This window comes from Caloenas nicobarica, chromosome Z, assembly GCF_036013445.1.
Source record: "Caloenas nicobarica isolate bCalNic1 chromosome Z, bCalNic1.hap1, whole genome shotgun sequence".
In the NCBI taxonomy this organism is placed as follows: domain Eukaryota; kingdom Metazoa; phylum Chordata; class Aves; order Columbiformes; family Columbidae; genus Caloenas; species Caloenas nicobarica.
Genome location: NC_088284.1, coordinates 90,590,486 through 90,613,464, shown reverse-complemented (window position 1 = coordinate 90,613,464; position 22,979 = coordinate 90,590,486). Strand labels below are relative to the sequence as shown.

The 22,979-nt window shown below is 40.4% G+C and overlaps 1 protein-coding gene across 1 annotated transcript in view; it reads right to left on the bottom strand.

Annotated features, from left to right (window-relative positions):
* Positions 1-22,979, bottom strand: part of DPYD (dihydropyrimidine dehydrogenase) — a 348,521-nt gene that overhangs the window by 49,091 nt on the left and 276,451 nt on the right. Inside the window, exon 19 of the mRNA XM_065656297.1 lies at positions 18,924-19,066. Coding sequence (XP_065512369.1) covers positions 18,924-19,066 — 143 coding nt within the window. The remainder of the gene's footprint in view (positions 1-18,923; positions 19,067-22,979) is intronic.

Genomic DNA, 22,979 nt, shown 5'->3' with positions numbered 1-22,979 from the left:
AACGTGCTCGAGTGTTCAATCTCCCTTGCAGATTTTTGTTATATTTAAATGGAATTTCCTGTGTTCCAGTTTGTGGCCATTGCCTTTTCTCCTTTCACTGGATACCCCTGGGAAGGATCTGGCTCCAACAAAAGTGCCTCAGCAAACAGCACCCATGAAGCTGACCTGTCAGTGTGGGTGAGCATTGCCAGGCACAGAACAGAACAGTCCCTTCTGCTAATCACCATTTGCCTTTCAGTGGTACTGAGAGAGCAGGACACCTTATTTTAGATACTTTAGAAACACAGATAGCAATATATTAAACGTATAAAGCAATGATCCCTGACGTGCAGAGCTTAATATGTAAACACAAAACTACTGACAGCAGAGAATAATCTGACCATTTACACAGATTTTTCTGGACCACTCTGTGGACATCAAATCAGATTTAAACCCACAGAGACCTCCAACCAAACTGACAAGTGAATAAAAATGTCCACGTCTCTTCTCTGAACACCTTCTCATTAGCTAAACTCTAATCATCCACCAGTGACGAGGTGCAGGGTTGGTTGAGTACCATTAATTGTCAGTCCCTGGAAATGCTCTAAAATTCCAGATGTGTCAGTGTTTTCAGCCTCTGATTCAGCTTTTATTCTAAAAGCTAAAAAGAACGCTCCTGATAACACCTACACTTACACACACACATAATGAACACAACAATGAAATAGCCACCTATTTTAGAACATGAATGTGTGCACATGCACAAACAAATCCACACTCCTTGGACATCAAAACACACCTTAGATCATAATTGACATCAACACTCAAAAATACAGAAAATATATAATTGTTTTTCACATTTCAGAAATGATAATGCCACTTTCAGGGGTACATCACATTGTGAAATACCATACACTATAGTTGTACAAGGAAAAATAAGGCAAAACTATAAAATAAGCACAAGAACATTTTCTATGCAGTGCCTTTATATTACAAAAAATCTGTTTCTCTGGAGAAATAGTGTGGGCATTAATTAAGTCTGTTATGCCTTCCATAGACTTCAAGACTTATTTTCTTCAGAGCAATTATAAAGAACATCATAATAATTTCCTGTCCAGGTTATTTAACTGCAAAACTCCATTGATAGTTCTTTAAACCTTTTTGTTCTATACGTATATATACACACATATATTTTTTTTAAGTGCATGGGTAACACTTTCATTAGCTATTCTTAAAAATACTACAACTGTAAAAAAATCCAGTTAAAAGCCATGTCATGTCACTTGAAACAAGTTCAGGCACTGTTGTCAAAATCCTGAAATATTTTGACAGGATGTATACACATGAGATACACTGGAGGATACCTGTAATAACCTTATAAATAAAGAGGCTTTTACTGTTTTCCATCTTGTGGTACTGTGTTATGAACTGCAATAATATAAAAATGTGCAGAAGATGATATCACACTAAGAGCTAACATTGGATCCCTGTGAGTCTATGCGCAGTGCACTGTTTTTCTTCCCTGGAAAGAAGGTTTCAACCTGGAATTAGGTTTCAAAACTTAAAGCAAAATGCAATTTTTTAAGAAAAACTTAAATCTCTTCACAAAGGAAAAATGTTATCTGAAATGGAAAGACTTAGAAACAGAATTAGCAAGTGGTTGCAGACAATCTTCCTCTTCTTATGGCTATGGTACCCAGTGGTGCAGATAATTAACCAAAGACATGTCTTTCACTGATTTCACTGTGATAAAACCAAGTGTGTATGTTTACGGGCCTTTCCTAGAACACGAGAGGTTCAAACATCAACACATACAAACCCAACGGATACAGTTTTGCCATATTTTTGGCAAATTCCAAAACATTCTGAGCTTCGAAATTTCTTATGCTACATATATCAGACGGAGAAATTCATGTTTTAGGCTTACAGTATCTTCCATGAATCAAGGTAGAAGCCTTTGCTGCATTTTAAAAGGTGGTGAACAAAGTCAAGATAAAAGGTCACCCTGACCCATCAGCCATGACAATTTCTATACCACAGAGAGAGGTTTTTAGCATCATACCTGGCTGCCTCTGAATCACAAGTTTAAACGACGCTGTGTCCTCTTTTCAGCACAAGAAAGTGGCAGGGCAATACACCAGGTGAGACTCAAACTCACGCATCCGGAAAAATCGCAGAAGAACTGAACCGACCCGTCTCCACACACCATTAACGCCCCCACTTCACTCCTGCTGCTGTCACGGGGAACGGGCACGCTCCCCCTCGCTTGCAAGGCGAAATGGTGAGTCCCCCTTTCTGCTGGTAGCTTATTTTTATGGGTGCGAAGAGCAGGAAGAGCAGTCCAGCTGTGGCCATATTTAAAATGGAACTGCGTTTTGGTTGCTACCACCTCTCATTTAATGTCTTGTTACGCTGCCTCAGCAGGAGACAGAGTTGAGCAGGGTGCTGCTGTGCGTGCCCCGTGCTCGGCTGGGCGCAGCAGCAGCAGGGTGACACCGCAGCGCAGCGTGACACCGCAGTGCAGGGTGACACCGCAGCGCAGCGTGACACCACAGTGCAGGGTGACACCGCAGCAGCAGGGTGACACCGCAGCAGCAGGGTGACATCGCAGCGCAGGCTGACACCGCAGCGCAGTGCCACCCTGCAGCGCAAGGTGACACTGCAGCACAGGGTGACACCGCAGCACAGGGTGACACCGCAGCGCAGTGTCACTCTGCAGCGCAAGGTGACACTGCAGCGCAGGGTGACACCGCAGCGCAGTGTCACTCTGCAGCGCAAGGTGACACTGCAGCAGCAGGGTGACACCGCAGCGCAGGCTGACACCGCAGCGCAGTGTCAGCCTGCAGCGCAAGGTGACACTGCAGCGTAGGGTGACACTGCAGCATAGGGTGACACTGCAGCACAGCGTGACACCACAGCGCAGCGTGACACCGCAGCAGCAGGGTGACACCGCAGCGTAGGGTGACACTGCAGCGCAGGGTGACACCGCAGCGCAGGGTGACACCGCAGCAGGAGGCTGACACCGCAGCAGGAGGCTGACACCGCAGCAGCAGAGTGACACCGCAGCGCAGGGTGACACCGCAGCAGGAGGCTGACACCGCAGCAGGAGGCTGACACCGCAGCAGCAGAGTGACACCGCAGCGCAGGGTGACACCGCAGCGCAGCCAGCCCTGCCCGCTCCGCTCCCCAGCAGCGCACTGCTCCGACCCAGCACAGCCACTGGACACCTTGAAGCAAAAGCCTGAGCAAAAACGTAACTTCCAAACTGAGAACATACCCGTGGTCATGCTGTGCCAAACCAGCAGTCTGTATCCTGTGGCCAACAGAAGCTGCTTATGGATGAGTAAAATAACAGAGCAAGTGTGGATCAGTTACTCACGTGGTTTATCAGCCCAGGTTCTGGCAAGCAGTGGTGCTGGGACTTTGAATGGCAGAGATGGCACCCGTTTAATATCCCTTTGTCCTAAACAATCCAAGTGAATCTGTTTTAGGAGTAAATTAATATTAAACTGTTCACTGACTCAGGCTTTCACCTGAAACATTTAGGTAGAAAGTAGCTTTTTCTTCAGGAGATGAGCAGCAGGCTTTATGGACAGGGTGAGGTCCAGCTCACAAGGAAGCTGTTAGCTGTCCTGCTGACAGGTGCTGTCCCGCTGTCTTGCTTGAGTTTGGCTCTAGCTTCGGACTAGAACTTGTGCTAGAAGCGAAAGGCGCTACATTTTTCCTGCTTAGAAAGGTACCATATATTATTCATATTGCACTTATATACAGGGAGATAATTTTGCACAAACTTGGTTCTACTGCATTGGCTGGCTCTGCCTGGGCAGTGGAACTGCTACAATTTCATTTTTAACATCTGACCTCCTCCCCTTTCCCTCAGATCCAGGCTCCTTGTTCCACTCCAATGATTGCCCCTTACGTCCCAAAAGAGACCAACAGGCCAATGCGCCATGTATGATCAATTATATCTTGCTCTCAGTATTCTGAAATATAAAACTGTTCAGTGTAAGTTGCAAGTGTAGGTTACAACTCTAATCTATACAGACACGTCTGAGATACTAAAACACACAATGCCTGCTTTGCTGCTGGTAAATCAAACATACACCAAATGATCTCATTGGGGGACGGGGATGTGAAATGAATCACAGGCTGAGTAAAACTGTTCTGCAAAATGCAGTGATATGAGAGGCATGCAAAGGTCTCTGCTGATGTCTTGCATAAGAAATGACCTGTCTGCTCTATTACTAAACAAACATAAATACTGAGTCTAACTTTGTCAAAGGATTTAGAGCCATTACAAATCTTACTTGAGGAATTGGAATAAATTGTTAGGAGATTATTGTCGTGTAAAAAGAATTTTACAGGTTACATGATTGTTATTAATCACTCACATCAATCTGAAACTTTAATTTACATATTTTGAAGAAAAAGTTCATTATTGGTGACAAGTACTACTACCACATCAGTTAGAAAACATTGTAAATACCTTTGCTTTTAGCAGAACCATTACACAACAAAGAGATGTCAATTTCTCAAGTCTTTACTGAGGCGAATCCCCTGCACCATTTACTGAGAGCTCTGTCTGTGTAAGACCTTTAAGTTTTGTCCACAGTCTATGTTTCTAGGAGCTACGGGAAAAATACTCAGACACTGCATTTTATTTTTGTTTCGCTCTGTACAGAAATGGCTGTGGTTCCTATCCAAACTTTGGCATCTCCTGGGGGACTGTGTGGAAGACCTGTGCCATCCGTGCAGAACGTGGACAAAGTGGCTGAGGCATTCCCAGCCACATCACCCACTAAAGCAATTCCTCTTCCGTGTTTCCTTGCATTTTCCCATTGGGGGATGTTGTAGAGGAGAAAATATTTTCTGTAACACTAGAGAAAAAATATTTTCTGTAACACTAGAAACACTGGAAAGAAGAAACAGTGCCTTCCTCTTCAGGCATTACTCTGTCCACTCCTTTCAGTTTCTACATAACTCATTCTTACCTGATGAAAACCCAGCTGGGCAGGTAATGATGGGGAAGATGGAACTAAAAATGGGCCCCAGTCCTCACGCACATTCTTTCTGTTCCATCCGTAGCAGGGATTTCAGCAGAGGTGGCAGAGGAGATGCAGATCTAGACACGTTTATTAGCCCTTCCTTACACTACTTTCAACTAACAAGGAGTGTGTCAATAATCTCATATACTGCTACTTCACTGCAAAAGATTGGAGCAGGTCAGAGAATCTAGCCTGTTTAATAACGCGTTGCTTTGAAAGAAGTGGAAGTCTTCTTGGTGTGACTAGATCTGTGAGAACTAGAATGCTGCAAGGTCTGGCAGCAGTCATGCTCCTATTCAAAATAATGTCAAAGCATTATTAAAACTCTTTGCCAACAATGAATTTGTGGTAGGAGACAACAGCTTGGAGAAAATGTTAATTTTTACACCCCTCCAAAAGATATGTTTCTTTCTTCAGAATATGGGTGTAAAATAATTGTCATTTTTATGAAAACAGAAGTAACAGCAAGGAGGCAGATGGGTGGCAGTGATACACAATCTAGAAGTAAGAAGATTGACGGGTATATATTTGTATATACAAACGCAAATCACATAGCTTGACTGTTCTACCATATTAGTTTCTATTTGTTGTAGCTGTACAACATCAAAGCAGTGATGTCCTCATATATTGCATTTAGTGGCAATATAACGGACTACTGAAAAAAAAAAAAAAATCAAAGTGAGAGTTTCTAAGTAGTTTCCTGGCAATTGAGACAGCAGGCTCTTTCATCTGTGCTGTAACTGTGGCAGTGCATTGATTTAAACTCCTTCTGAGATCTCAAATGCTTTTATATTCTTAGGTCTCGCTGGCTGCTTTTTTTTTTTTTGCCTTTTTTTTTTTTTCTTCCCTTCAAATGATAAAACTCTAGCATTTAGCAGAATGCCATCTTGCTTCCCCAGAAGACAGAGACTTATTGCAGCTATGGTTCTAAACTGCATAGGATCTCTAAATAAAATAGCTCTCAAAATGCCATCTGATTAGGAAATTGGCCTTTGACTTCACAGTTTCTAATATTCTTACCATAGCGAGGGGATAAACAACTATTATTCGTCTGAGATACCTGTGAGAGGTTTTCCAATGGATTAACGATTTTGCTTTTCCACTAATTTTGTTGACTTCCTTTGAAATATTTTTACTGATATGCCCAAATGGTAAGCAAAAGTTTTACTCTTTTGTTTTTATATTATATTTTCAATTTTAGCATTATTTATCACCTTTTATAGAAGCTTAATTTTTCTATTAAAAATTCTTACTGATAAGTACTGAAGACATAAATTCACCTTCCTGTTGGAGGAACATTTATGAATGACTCTAAGCTGTTTTTCAATGTATAGTTGAAGCTATTGCTTTTTTGATTAGTGCCTACTGATTAAGATTCTGGTGGAAAAAAACTGAAGTTGTAAATGAATGCAAGGTGTTTCAGGAAGGATTCTATTTGTGCCTATCTGGGTATCCATATGAATTGACAGCCTTAAGAAAATTAATTTTATTGTAGCAGGCAAGAGCATGATTATAATCTGGGTAAGGCATACATGCCATTTAAAATGTTTTCTCAAAAGCAGCAACTAGCAAAAATTGACTAAACTAAAGGGAGATCTTTCTGGGCCATGCAATCTAAATGTTGCATAGCTCTTGCCTATGGAAATGAAAATGTATGTTCTCTAGCCCCTGTACAGTGATTTAGATGTGCCCAGATCTACAAAGTAAAAATCAGTACACACGGCACTGGTTGTCTGACACTGTACTCATAATAATGCGGCAAGAGTTGCAATGTGAGAGTAAGTAGACAAATAAAACCTCCTCTGAGAGGGGTTTCTGTGCTTACAGTCTCCAGGATAGCAATGTCTATGGAAAGGCTGCCTGTATGACAATGGTGCCTCTTCCTCATGTCTCGTTGAACACTGACTTAGCAGTACATTAAATTCCTAGCCTAAATTATCCTTTCTGTCAGAAATTATTACTTTTGCTAGCGGGTTGCAGGATTAAGGACATTAGGGGAGTGGATTATTGAACGTTTTGGTGCACTCTCTGGAAAAAACCAAAACAAAACAAGATTCTTTGTTTTAAAGAACAAATTTGTAAGTAAGAAAAAGCTTCCCAAATATTGATACAGTACAGATGGAATGATTTGATTCATTCACATTAGCTGCTTAAATGACTCTAGAGATACAGGTTAGCAGATGGGATGTTACTTAACAAGGCTTTGGATTCTGGATCAAGATGCAAAACTGTTTTGGATGATAGCTGATAGCCTTTTTAAAACATTAGAATTGAGCTAATATACATGAATTAACGAACAACTACTTGTTCCAAAGTCTAGTATTGCTTTTAGAAAGCAGTTCGAAGGACTCAAATATTACATCTATGAATTGTATGAGTTGTGGGAAAAACCCACATAATCTTTTTTTTACTGAGTCCTGGAGTTGAAGTCCTAATGAGCTGAGGGCTTAATAGTGACATTTGAGGGGCAACATACAGAAGAAAGATCCAAAGATGCTAACAACTCCAGCTCTGCAGAGTAGGCAACCATTCACATAGGGCTTAAGAAATCTACATTTAAAAAATTACTGGATGGTCTGATGTCATGTGGGTGTCAGTAATGAAATATTTCAGTTATTTTGTTATACCTCAAGTAAGTTAATCAGACAAGCTTGAGGTTAAGTGTCATTCTAATCAGAAGTATAGGCTAATGTCAGTAAGTAATGAGTTAGAAGGATAAGAAAGTCTCCAGCCTATGCAAGACAATCTTGTGGGATAGGAGCTCTATCTCCTCTAAAGCTTGGATCCTCTCTGCAAAAGGACAACATAACATTGACGTGGTGTTGAGCAGAGCTGAGCTGACATTTAAGGAGCACTGAGGCAGGGACCACAGGTAAGGAAAGATGGATGCGGTTGCTGGGCAGCAAGAAGAGCCACAAGTCTTGTGTTAGAGCCACAGCAGCCTCCTGAGACAGGCTGTGATGAAACATCTCCCCAGCAACAAGGTGACAGTTGCTCCCGCTGGCACAGGCACCCCGAAGCACCCGATATTTGGTGGTGAAAGTCAGACCTTGTTTGTGTATTACCCTCCAGCAACCTTGGGCACTTGTGAATGGCCAAAAATGAAGGAGAAGAAAAAAGTCTGGAATCCATTAGCTGCTTACCAGACAAGGGCATGGCAGGGGATAAGAGCACTGTAAGGGATCCTTTAGGAATGTTATCTGCTGCATTAATTCCTAGCCTACTCAAATGTATTTTTCCTCCCCTTAAGTTCTTCTCTGCCAATTAATGTATCTTTGATCTAAATAGCTAAACTGGGTGTTTGGGAGTGGGAAACTGGTGCTTATCAAGGGATCCTGAATGATGTAATTTTGTATCCCGTGTCTTTGAGAGAGGAAACGTGGAAGAAATCAAGAATTTTCAGAAGGCTCCCTGAGGTTGGTTTTTTTTTTTTCCCCTGTCAACCACCCCTAGAGGGGTTCCTTATCTCACTAAAGCATTCTGTCAGTTCTTGGAACTACAAAGTGGACCTTGGCATGGTAGGTGGGCTCACACACTGATAAAAGTAGTGATTGTGATCATCTTTCCTAAGAAAACAAATATGATTCCACATGCCTTGAGCATTGAGAAGTGTGGGAAACATCCTCATAATCAACCATCTATAGCAAATTATATCATTGTACTGCAGATCTAGAAAATGAAAGATATCTTTGAAAGCAGATGAGCTAACTCCCCTGTGTAAACAGTCCAATCACATATAGAGGCTCTACAACTATCTTTAAATATATGTTGAATATCACTTCATATTTCATTTATTAACACCCAAAGGTCTCATCTCACTCTTACAAGTACTGTTGTGGAAAATGAAATCTTTCAGTTCTCCCAGTGGTTTTACAGCAGCTGGTACAGCATCAGCAGGCGTGCCAGATAGATGTAGATATACTCGACCCATTTCCATGAACTGTCTCCTTCAGGTCCTCCAAAGATATTTCTAAAGCAGATAACGGTTAAGTCACTCAGATCTGGTGGTTTGATGTTGAAAGTCATCAAGTAACACGACACATTTAGTCAGAGGTCAGCAGCGTTTTTAAGATTTTTGTTTTCTGAGTCTAACCAACAGGAACACCATCCGCTCTGGACTGAAGTTGGTCTGTTATTCCATTTTTGGAAAGGCATATTTGTCAGAAGTGAGCCTGGTTCTAGGAAAGCACGCTTTTCAGGAAAGAATTGTGCTCTGAAAAATGTGTGGAAAAGAGTTTCAGAATCACCAATATGTGGTGTTTGACAACATGGAAGGCAACAGCTCCATTTAACTCAAAAACGTCTGTTTTGCAATCCAAGTTAATTGGAATGAAAAGATCAAAACTAAAATATCTTGCAAAATGATTGAAACAAAATTTTGATTCACCCAAATAGTATTTTTTTCTTTAAATATGTTAATTCCACACATTTTTAGAATTTTGATTATCAGTTTAAACTGGAAAACTTTCCCATCCCTGAACTTCCCTGTGATGGAATAACTATTTCCAGATCATTTGTAATACATGGGTTCATTAATGCATAAGAGATCCAGCGTAGGAGCTTCAGTGCTCTTCATCCCAGAACACTCTGAATCAGACAGAGCAGGGACTTGAACCTAGATCTATTTGGATTAAATGAAATTTGTCAATGGAAAACAGTTTCCTCAAAGAAGTTTTCAACAAACTCTAATGAGAACAATCTACTGAGTGACATCCTCCTGTGACCAGAATTTTGAAAGCTGCAGACCTCTCAAAATCAAACAAAAAAGCAATTTTTCCATTTTGGAACATCAGTTCAGCCCTGCAATGATTAACCCCTCATCCTTGTGAGTCTTTCCTTCTAGTGCTCTCACATTTTATTTCAGCTAAAATTACTTTCATCCTTTATCAGCTTGCCTGTACAAATTTGTGCAGCAGCTGCTGTGTCCATTGAAGAGTGAGATTCATGTGAATAAAATAGTTCTGACCCTCTGAGTCCTTCGTGTCTGAGATAAAAACCCACTTCTACATTTCCCTGGGGATTGTTTTACCTATCTCTGTCCAAATAATAAATATCAGCAAGAAAAGCAGTGAGATAACTCAGATATTGAAGGAAGTTAAATGTACTGCCAGCTTCAGAAAAATGGTTTCTCTATTTGTTTCTTTCATTCAAATTGCATGGATAAAAGGACCTCTCGCCAGACAGATCAAGCTGTGTCAGGAGCCTTGTGTTGCAGCAGGAAAAAAACTTCAAAAGGCATCATGGTTTGCATTCCCAGATTGCTCCCTCCTTCCTGGGCAGAAAAAAGATTTTCCTGTCACTGGGAACACTGGCAGATCGGTCACCAAACTCTGGCTGTCCCGTACGGAGCCCAAGCTGCACGGCAGCGCTCGCCGGCGCCGGCGCGGGCTGCAGGACCGTGCCCTTCCGAGCCAGCGCAGCCTCCTCCACCGCCGGCTCTCCCGCTCCTTTCCCTGCCAGCTGCAGCCTTGGACTGAAAGATCGACGGAGCTGCTACGATACGAAACCAAAAATTTCTTGTATGTGTATTTTCTTTGTATGACCGATAATGCTTCCGAGAAAAACTCTGACGGCAGAGCTTCGCAAACCTGAATGTTTTACATTTTCCCCTTTTGGAAACAAGTCTCCTGCAGTTACCATCTGTATAATTTAAAGCAAAACACAGGAAATGCCCTAAGCAATTACTGGAGATGGCAATAATAAAAAAAAAGAAACTTGGCATGTTCCATGGTACTTATCTTCCCCGCTATTCACATTTTCGATATCTAACAAGGAGCTGGATACATTTTCAGATTCACCTCCACACTGGTACATGAGGGGAATCCTGTCTACAACAGAGCCAGCGTTATGTCTGACAGCAACCTGAGCTGAGTAAAACAACTTGCCCACAATTTCTTCAATGCTTAACAGAGCTGCTTCTGAAGAGTGACCTCCACGTTGCTTTTACTTGGTAAACTTTTAACAAAACTCACTTGATGTCAATTCACACCATGTGGTTTCATCTACAGGGAGGACAGCTCTGTGCTTGTTCATGTAAGATACTGGTGGCACGAATCCCCATCGGTAGTGTGAATCCACATTAAAAATAGGTGCAGCAGTACTGGGTTTTGAAAAGACAAGTAATATTGTCCATCCTTCGGAGAGATTGAGAAAGCATTTTGCCAAAGCAATTATTCTCGCATCTCCCCAACCCTTCAAGTCCTGGTGTCACCAGACCCAGGGAAGCTGGGTAGACACCTGGGCAGAAGGAGAAAGAGAAGCAGCCTCAGGGTCCCCAGGTACAAGAGCAGAGAACAAATCCTCTGCAGGGGCTGGGAGTGGCTGGTACGGGATGGCATCTGAGCTGATGCTCAATTGAGACTTAATTGTTATTAAATAATTGTTAGTGTTCAGTGATAGTTCAACTTACTTTGCATGAGAATCCATTATAAGAATGACAAATAGCAACTGTTATGGAACGAGCTTGAATTCATTCTTACAAATTTATGAAATAACAATCCTATCTATGCAGACCTCATTTACTAGCTGGTGAAATGAGCAGACATAAAGGAAGGCTAACAGATAAATCCCCTAAGCAGCTCCAAAGAAAATGCAAAACTACTGCAAAACTGCACAAAATAAAAGGCACTATTAGCTTAGAGTTTAGTCCGTAACTTTACGATGTGCTGATTTGAGTATTGCAACTTTTCATTAAGAGTGGCAAGATAATAAAAGTAAAAATCAAGAACAAAAACCTGTTCTAATTTTACATTTTTTCCAACTATAATAAAAAAACTTTCCAGATTTTTTTTGTTTGGCAAATTCCAATTTCTGTTAAAAGGAATTCTCTCAGAAAATTCTCACTATCAGTTAGCAATTTCCATCCCAAGCATCTGTAATGGAGCAAGTGTGGCAGTCTTCTAATCACTTTTTTTTATTAGCAAAGACAGACAGTTGAGAACAGGTTGAGTTTCTGTAATTAGCACCAAGCTAAGAAAAAAAGCAGAAAATAATGAAATGTTTATCAGAAGTGATCGCTCGAGTATGTCTGTCTCAACTCTTCCCTTTCACATTTGTCTTGATTTCTTTTGATTTTATGTCGACATGTTCAAACAGCACTTTGTTCCCTCTTTTGTTTCTGCACGTTCTGCACATTCCCGTTCTGCAGAGCAGGGCCATGCCGTTCAGCCCTGCCTCCACTGAAGACTTTTTAAAGCGTGCGGCTCTGTGAGCAGCGGAGCTAATGATACCTGGCTCCCAGCAGCTCTGTGTCTCCTGGTTGGGTTCTCTGACGTCTAATAAGGTGTGACTGCCAATTAAAGCCTTTCCTGTGGCTGACACAGGCCTAACAGCGCTGTCCCATGTGGATGCTCAGAGGTCTAATAAAGGTGAGCTCATAACACGCTCGTGCTTACAGTGAGGGAATGCACGTACGCTCTCTCCTCTGCCTGACTTTTTTGTTTTCTCAAAACTTGTTAAAACGAAATACTTCCCGTCTTCTGGCAAATTTCAGTGAAAATGGCCACAAAGCTCAAATGTGACTGAGGATACTCAAAAGGACATACAAACACATATCAAGTTTCTTTGGCAATATGGGCTAAAGACTGCTGTTTCTACATGAGACTACATTTATCTCAATCAAAGGACCTATATCTTAAAAGTGGTTTTGTCTTAAGCGGTATTTTTTTTCCTTTGAATTGTTGGTGGATGTGAAGAGCCCACTCTTGAATCTCATCCTGAATCCCTTTGGGGGCCTGCCACTGTGTCAAGCAATCTGTTCTTCACTCATCAATTTAATTGGTGTGGGACGAATTAGCTCCAATATCTTAACTTCTCTGTATCACGGACAGCTTTGTACAGAAAGGTTTTGTTCTACCCCTGAGCCATAGCCTGCATCAGAAACTTCACGGTGTCTAGCTGGTGCCAAAGTCTGCCCGTTTTGAGGCTTATGCGCCCATGGAGCACCCTCCGACTGGCACCAAGCGAAGCCTCCAGCCTCCGTCCCCCCCTGCACTGGTGCAGCGACGGGCTGGGGGCAAGGGAAGGGTGGGCTCTGGGAGAGCCCAGGCAGGAGAATCCCAGGCTGGCTCTGCCATCCCGATGGCATCCTGTGGTTGAGGCTTGCAGCCACCCACCCAACTTCGTTCTACTCGCACAGAGCTGAGATTAGACACAAGAAAAGACTAAGTCCGTAAGTCCTTCCTCTGCATTCAAAATCAGTGCTATTCAGTGCAAGATGAAATATTTTTTTTTCCAACTGTCATCAGTATAAACTTAACCTGGAATTGTGAAATATAAGGCCTGCTCCTTCACTGCCCTGCTGTGTCACTCCCATGACTTCAATCTCTCTTAGTTTTTCACTCTCCATAACCATTAAATGGCATAAACAATAATTCCTGGATGAGAATGTTTTGACCTCATCTAGTCCTCACTTAACTAAGTACCAGTGTCTTCACTGACTTGAAGAGACACTGAGACAGGTTTAAAAGAACACTAATTAAGCTCATGGACAAGTAGTTCTCTACTTTGCAGTTCTGTAGCCATACAAACAACATGGAAAAATTGCATGAGGGACCTTTAATGAAAATAAGAAAAAAAAGGTGGGGGGGGAGAATATGATAAATTATTATAGTACATATTTACTTTTTTTTTTTTGAGATTCGAGTGGAGAAAAATGGTAGCATTGAAATATTTAATGTGACATAATGTTTATGAAATGGTCTTTCTTTTTCCCTGTGATTTTAGTGATTATATTTTCAGAGCCTTGTTTTTATTTTCTGATATCCAGGGCATTTTATACCATGTAGAGGGGTTACTCACAGGGTTTTACATTTGCACAAATACAATAATAATGCTCTCTCATAGTTCAAGTCCCACTATTTCATGATGGAAAAGCTTGTTTATGCACACACAAAGGGCCATCCTGCTGTTATAAAAATCCATCAGCTAAATGGTTCAGTAAAATGCCTACTGAAGAAAAAAATCATAATCAAACTGCCCTGAATCCCTTGAGACTCTGGCTCTAAAGAGGTACCAACAAGAATGCCCCTTGAAAATGTTACAAAAAACAGAAGTAGTCTCACAAAAACAAGGGTGCTCTGTGTTAGAGGGAGATTTCATCGTGAAGAGGCAAAAAAACCTTCACCACTGCTTTCCTATCAAGGTCTGTCATACTTCCAGAAGGGTCACAGTGCAAGGGCTGAATACGACACAGTGAAGATGAGAGCGCAGTACCCGTAAACAGGACTGCAAAGTGCCACATCCCCTCCAGGGCGAGGGGGGCTGGAGATGGGGGAAGGTGGGTCTGAGACAGGGCTTGGGGCAAAGCTACGGGCTGCCCTGCTGGAAGCAGCTTTATATGGGGGGGTTTTGAATCGTTGCTGCGCAGAGAGCCTTACAGACAGACATCCGCGTTGGAGCAACAGGGGACATGTGTGGCCTCCACACTTCGTAAGAAAATAAATTTGTTTGGAAAGGAACCCATATTGTTTTACACATTAATGACCAATATTCAGGATTAACAAAAGTATTCCATACCAGAATATAATGTTAAGAAACTCTACTGTGAAACAAGTATACTTCAGAAAATACCCCTTTGTTCTATCTTTTTTTTTTTTCTACATCTGCTAGAAATAATGACTACAGAATCTCTTTCAACAAAAGGTCATCTATGTCAATGGACAGAACACAGAGGATCAGATCACCTGCGGTAATTGCAAATTAATGCTCTACTGCTAATGCATTAACTACACAATATTGATCTACAATTGAATCATACAGGCTACTGTGAAGTGATTTTTACTTTAATATTTTTAAGCTATTATTGCTTTTTCTATAATGCATTTTCTCTTTCCATTCGAATTTTCTATAATTGTCTGAATTTTTAATTTCCTACAGCGATGTGACTTTGAAAAATGTATGTCTCTTTCAAAGCCTTGCAAAAATCTAACAAATCATCAATGTGACATGGTAAATCACAGACATGAGGCAAAAGATGCAAAAAAAATCCGATATACATCTTATTTTGATAAATTGGGGGTTTAAAAAAAGCTTACTTATAAAAAATACTTCAGCCTTACTGGAATCCTATAGTAATGAACTGTACCTCACAAAGATGCAGCTAGACATTTCTGGAGCTTTTGGTACGAAAGGAGTGCAGGATTATCTCCACAAATAATTATTTTTTTTTCAATTTCATGCCTGTACTGAAAAGGGATTGGTAGATTTGGGTATGTTACAAAAAAAGTATAGTGCTATGGAATCAGCTGAAGAATGATTGAAATGTTTTGGCATTTTTAACAAAAAATTTAAAAACAAGTGGAGTCTTTTTGCAACTGTTTCTGAAGTCCATAAAGTAAAAGAATGCTCTGTTAAATTGCTGTGTAAAATTTTAATCCCAGCTACTACTGACTACAATGATCCATTTTGTTTTCTGTATCTGCTGCAAAACTTTCTTACACACAAACTTTTTGCCAGTAATGACACTGAGATGTTGCCCTCCATCTTCTAAAGGAGGGGATAGAACACACTTTGAATACTGAAACTCTCTCCCTAAACCATTCCCTAATATACTTGCTTAATACCACTTGAGGTGGTTATAGCATTTATCAAAATATGGCTTATGACATTGCATTCCTGTGTATGATGATTTTGTAAATGGAAAATAAATCTCTATGTCTTAAAAATAAATGCAATTGGAAAAATTAATGGAGATCTGATTGCAGGTGAAATAGCTGCAGAGGAAAACCTGATCTTGCTTTTAAGGGAGGTACATTTATTTTTCATAAACCCCTTCTCTAAGACATATGCCATATTGCAATTAAATTAACTCACACAAAGCCTTTGTATTATCTTAGCCCATGAACATCACCCTTTCATGGCAGAGAAGACACAGGACTCGTGTCTCGGCAAAACGAGGGGAAGCCCAATGGCCATGCAATTGCTGCTCTCCAGGCGCTCTTGCTGGACGCCGTGAATGGATCAATACAACCTGTGCTGCTTAGTGGTACTAGACCACGTTTAACGCTGGATGAACTGACGTGCTCTACCCTTTTAACACACTGCTAATGAGGAAACATCCACATGCAATTCTGTGTCACAGGGCAGCACCAGCAGTGGCAGAACCTGCTCCCGGCACAGCAAGCGCAGGCTCAGTCCAGCAGTGCCAAAGCCCACACGGGCTGCTCGCTTTCTGCCTCGGGATCAGTCGTAACGTGTCCTCGTGCTTTTGGAAATGTGAAGTAAGATCACAAAATGTGTGGCATTGTGTCAGTCCAAATGTCTATTCAGCACCACCTCCAACAGTGTCCAAAGCAGGTACTTACGATAAGGCTAGGGGATGCATATATAATTCTCCCAGTACACCCCAGCTTCCACCTACTTAACTTGAGGACTTGCTGCATAGTGAATCTTATATACTGAATCATTCAGTAGATCACTTTATTTGATCCTATCTCAAAATTCTGTACTTGCTCAGTATTTTAGTACTGAGAAAGCAGAACTGAGCCACCAAAGCTGTTAAAATAGGCAACAGAGATTTTGGCTCTTGAAGAAGGACCAACATGGGCATTTGGTACCAAGGACATGTGAGAGAGAGACTGGGATTCAGCGAAAAGTATATTAGTCGGCTATTTGTATGACATTGTTAAGAAGGAGAAGAACAGCAGTGATTCTCATAATCCTAATTAGGTTACAAAGATGACCTATGCAGATGAGGCTGTCTTCTTCTGTCTATCACAATGTATCTTGCATGAGCAGCAATTAAAAGTTTCACTCTAGTCCTGGTCAAGTGTATTTCTTGTAAGACTGTCTATAGAGATAACTCGTTTCCCTCTCTCTTCCATTTGCCTTTCCCAAGATGAGGAAAAAACATATGGCCTGTATTCACAATCTTACAGGAAGTTTCTTAAAGGCTTATTTTTAAAAAAGTGTAACTGAACTAGTTTAGACCTTACCTACACAGCAGCTTTAGAATCCATTTATCTCAGATTAGTTTAAATGACTTCCCTACTTTAGTGAAACAGAAATAAGCCACTCAAACTGAGGATAGGTTTGATCCAGAGAAGTTTAAAATCAGTTCTAAAGATTTAAATTAAGTTAAACTGGTGAAGGGTGAGGACAAGAAAAGAGGGTTTTTTTTCACCATCTCCAGGAAAAATGTGTTGGAAAGAGAAATCCTTCTATAAAGGGCAGAAGACCAGTGTAGATCTGAGTCATTTCTGGAAGCCACTTCAAGAAAATTTGATTATTACTAAAGGGAAAACAATAATTAATGTTTTGTAAATCCAATATTCTTTTCTCTTAAGCATTGACTGGGATGTCTGCATTAAATTATGTTTCAGAATTTCCCATTACCGTTGGGGTAAACCAACACAAAAGAAGAGAAATAAACAGCTACACATTCTATATAGAGGAAAAGTGCATAAATAACATAAAAAAACCTTCATTTTCAGTCATCCATAAACAGATGCAGCAGACATAGGACAGAAAAAAATTCCACTGTGTAGTTCAAGTCACGTAACATTGTCAAAGACAAAGCCATCAAAACTGCAGCTCTATTACAACAACAAATGAAATGCATCTATAGTACTAAAAACATTCCCTTGCTAACGTTACTGGTTTTTAGGCAAATGATCTGTATTTTGTACCATTACTTACTATTTATATAGAAGAAGCTCTCAAACCCTTGTATAAGAAAGGTGGATCTTTTGTCTGTTCATAGGTAGAGTTCGAAGCATTCTAATACAAACTACTTAAAACAATAGGAAATGGTATTAATAAATGCAAAGAACGCAGTAAGTTTTAAAAAAAGCAATAGCCTTCTACTTCATCTCCCAGAGATACTAACTTTGATGTGCATTAAGAACCCCAACAAAACCAAACCACTAGATTGGCCTATTTTTTTTTCTGAAACACAGCAAACAAATGACCAATTTCAGCAGTCACCATAGCTGTGCAGAAAGGATGGACACGCTGAATCTGATTTTAATGTCAAAGTGAATTGTGGGAATGAAACCACCCCAGTCATCCCGCAGAGTGACATGAAGCCGATATCCACAGCTGCTATTGTCTACAATGGAAACTAGAGGTAAATGGGGTGAGTATCTACCAGAATGTAACAATATACAAAGGAATACTATAACATACCCACACGGCTCCTTATCAGCCATTCTAACACACATGCTGCAATGGTGCCCTGACATGAGCAGCAAAGGGGCTGATTTCCAGCCAATTTCTGGTGCCCACAAAAAAAAGATCTCCAAGGCTTCCCTCCATGAGGGACTAACTAACCATGCCAGTCTGGCCAGGACCTCAGAAGAACCCATCAGGCAACGTAAACAGCCTCAGCTACTGCATGTGATGTGACACCTCCCTCCGATGCAATAGGCCACAAAGCCAGCACCATATGCAGGAGGTGCAACTCTGCACCTCCTGTCCTGATAAACATCCTGAGGGATGCAGATGCCTGGATAAACAAGAGTTACTTTAAACTGGCTCCCAGTGAGACCAAAGTGGTCCTCTTTGAAATCTCTCTCGTCTTCAAAAGGCTCTTTGCAGAAGACAAAAATAAGAGGAAAGGAAAATCAGACAGGTCAGTCTTAACCCTCTGTTAACCTTGGTGGTATGACAAAGGAGAGATGTTGAAAGTTTAAATCCCATAGATTAGAGATGAAAGGTCATAACATATTCATGGCTAGCCTTTTCCCAGATTGGTATTGTGACACCAAAAGTCATCTTTGGCAACTTCTCCTCCTCCTTCATCTGAAATGATTGTCTCTTAGCAAGAAACACGCAACTAAAAACATGAAAATTCCTTTCAGTGGTATAAACCCCCCACTATTCTAGTGTTTGGAAGGAAGATACGTTATGGTTTTAATTACAGTTATTTTAACTTTAATGTTTTAAAGAAAGAAAAGGTACCTGTAAAACTGAAGCCCCACTGTGCAGAAACTGGAGCCCACTTTCAGCAGAATCGATGCCTCCAGTTGCTAAGATGGGAAATCCTGGGAGAGCACGGGCTATGGCAGACACTGCGCGGAGGGCGATGGGCCTAATAGCATTTCCTGCAGAAAACCAGAACATTTTGCAAGCAATGTCAGAACACATCCTGATGTAATTTGCACGTTTCTCATGGTAGGAACATCAGGAACTAACACCTAATTCTGAGATACAGAGGCTACCAACACACCAAGCAGGTTTCAAGTGGTATCAATAATTGTAAAGTATCATGACTTTGGCTGAAATAAATAAAATTGCAGAAACATTTGGATAAACATTGCAAAACTGGCTTGAACATTTTAGCTGATGCTCAAAACAAAGACTAACCATGTCTGAGACAGAAAGCAATACTTTACCATATAGTACACTGTAAACAAAGAGATGTATGTTTCTACATAAAGAATCAGGTTGATTTTTTGAACACAGATATTATCCAAGTGGGAGTGAACATCTAATTTACTTATGTCTGACTAAAAATTGCTTAAAACCACCATTTCACTGCACTTGACATTTCATATATTATTTAATATGTTTCACCTTTGGATGTTTGTAGATTCAGATAATCCTTTAAGTAAGCACCTTTTCACTATTAACCCCATAGTCAGAAGCTCAAAAGAATAAAGTATGTTCATCCGCGGTTGTATCTCCAAGACTGTAGCTTGAATTTTCAAATGGTATATAGAGGTTGAGTCAGATAACTCCCAGCTACAATTTAGAGGAATCATGACTAAAATCTCAATACACTCTGTCTGCAATGCATCTGCTTTGGCTACATCCTATTGATGGTATGCAAATATTTAAAATACGCATACAGATGCTGCTCATTAAATGATGGATAGCATAGACAGCTGACACTTTCAGTTATTTATTTTTTAGTTTGGTTGGGAGTTCTCTAGATAACTCCCACATTCTTAGGTTTTTTTACTTAATTTAGAGAGCCTTTAGGATAATTTTATTTTGTGATTGGGCAACAATATAGTAGTATAAGGGAGGGATACATCGCTCCCAGAAGAAATGGCTGGCTGTCAGCCTATACAAGGAAGTGCTAGTACTTTTTTTTCTTTCTTTTTTTTTTTTTTCATACTGCGTTTGGAAACTTGGGGAAACATCATGACATGAAATACTTCTGAACAGCCTCCATGGGTGTTTTAATAACCTTTAAAGCTTGGACTTTCTGCAAGAGCAAATAACTGAAAGAGAAGAAAGAAATAAAAGCAATGCAATGAACAAAGCAATAGGAAGAAGAAACTAAAATTAGGAGGTGTGGGAAAAGAGACCATGCAGAAACAGTAGCTGCTGCATCACCATACCCCTGCTTAGATGTCTGACTATCAATCTCATCTTCAGACAAAATTTATTCTTCAGCCCAATAAAGCTGTCTTGCTATTCATTCTCTACCCTTTCTGAGACAGAAGTACTGCAGTCTGCTGGCTGGATTTTTAATTTAAGGAAGTCTTTAGTAAAGGATAATTTGCCTTTTTCAAGCAACCCTGTCTCACAGAGCCCAAAATCTACCTTCCCTCCAGTGTCCTCATCAGTGCTTCCTCCCAGGCAGAGCTTTACTGGTCTCCACGAAGGACCTACTGTCGGCTCAGGATTCTGATCTCTACAAAGAGCCTCTGCCTTGCTTGTGCATCAGCTAAGACCTCTGCAGTCTAGCTGGAATGGTCAATGAGGAGAATGATCCCAGATGAGGTCAGGTTGCAAAACCCATCACGTTTTGCTTAAAATAGGACAACTGCACTGTCACTTTTTCAAGGTGCTCCATTTTCAAAGTAATTTTCCATTACAGAAAACTGAAATTTGTTTTGTCTTAACCACTAAAAACACTCTGTCTTCAGCTCACATTGCCCTTTGCAACATACTACTGTCCATCACTGCAACCTTGACAGACAAATCTGAATTCACAGGAGACCCTGGCCCATCAGCATTAAACACATTCACACCCAAAAGCTCAGCTAAGCGTCTCTATTGACACCTGCTCTGTATTCAGCACGAAATTATCTTCTTGGGCAATGACAACTTCTGCTGCCTCAGGACAGAAACTTTCTCATTATATACTCAGTACAACACGTCCTCCTTCTTTAATAGCTGATCTCTGCACCTGAGCAAAAACCAGAAGACTCACCATCTGATCAGAATCTTCCACCTGCCATCAAGACACATGGGATGTTCTTCCACACCCACATTAGGGATCAGGGCTGCTAACAGGCTTTATACAGATACTTCTTGCTAGTTTAGAGATATAATATTTTCAGCATATAAAATTTAATTTGCAGAAATGGACGGCCTAACCCAAGATATGTGTTTTGGTGAAAACTAGAGCCTGGTACATAAAAATGTGAAATCTCACCAAAACTGCCTAAAAGAATCTAAGATCACACCAGAAAAGATCACAGCAGAGAGGTGGAGCTGAGTAGGAACTTTCCACAGGACACTCTTTGCCATCATTTGAGCTAGATCGATTGTGAAAGAGTATGACTGCTAGTGTCCAAAGAGCAAATATTACAACAGAACTGATGGTCCAGTCTTAGAGAAAGACTTGAGATGAAAAAAAAAAATGGAACCATGCTGTTTGCTTTCACAGATTTATTTATAAAGCCTTTTGAAGGGCATACACACCAAGACATACACTACACAGCCAAAACCATTGAAAACAATCTCATTGAAAAACACTAGTTCATGAAATTCTTCAAATATTCAGTGTTTGAAATTGAGTCTACAGGTAAGCATCAGACTTGCTATATTGCTTGCAGGCACTGACACAGCTGCTCCAGAATCTCACTGTGACGAGGTAGTTATTTTTCAGAAAGGTGAAGGAATACAGATGCTGGTAACTCTGAAATCATGTGGCTAGAGGGAAATTTCTTCCCAATCTGCATCAGTTAAAACCCGACATCTGCCTTGAGGCATATAGGTTTATATTCTTTTAACCCCAATGTAACTCTAAGAGTATGCATTCAATCAATTTTAAGCCTTATAGGCCCTTGACCTTGTAGCAAAGAGTTCCACAAGAAAATATTTTCAAAATAGAATTGTTCCTTTCTTCAGTCTGATTAAATTAGCCACCTTCTCACTTAGATGACTGTCTCTGTACAATGGTCAGTACAGGAAAAGGAGCAAATGACAGTTTATTTAAGGTTTCAGCACAATAGGTAATCAGAAAGGCCTTCATTCAGACCAAAGAAATCAAGCATGTGATTTGATGAAGCCTAGCAGAGATGGCAACGAGACTTAGAATTTATTATGGAACACAGGTACTTTTTACTACTAGCTGCACTTGATATTCATAATATGAGTTATTACTTACATTTGGTGATTAGTAAATTAGAGATAAATTGGTACGATCGCAAAAGCATTCCATTCATCTATAATTCACCTAAATGAATTTAAAAACATTTCAGGAGTGCTTCTGATGAGAGTAAATAAATGGCTCTAATGACAATCAGAGGGTTGACTGAGGTGTCATTATTCATCACAGCATTTTTTTCTTTAGTCTACAGAATATGGAACAAGCACATCAGAAGGTGCAGCCATTCTCCTGTGCATTTCTCGATCAACAGTTCAGATGCTTCCCCTTCTGTAATAAAAGCTGCTGGTCTGGAATACAACGTGATTTACTTGTAATAGAGATCCTACTGTCTAATGAAATAGAGAAACAACCTTCCAGATTAAAGCCAAAAAAAGAAAGAACACAAATAATAGAGAAGCCAAGCTATTAAAAAAAAATGCAAATAAAAATCAAAAACCAAAGCAAACTAACATTGAATGTGATCTAGAGCGTCTGTTTTCTTCCATTTCCATATGAGTACCACAGGAAGGTAATAAATCCCATTACAGAGATTTGTGCAGGAGTTTTTAAAAGGTTGAAATAAAGGAGATTTAATGCAAAATTTTAAAAGAGCTATAAGTAGTAGTGGGAATTTGCAGAATGTTCTCTGATAAATCCACTGGTATTTAAGAAGCTGAGGTCCAAAT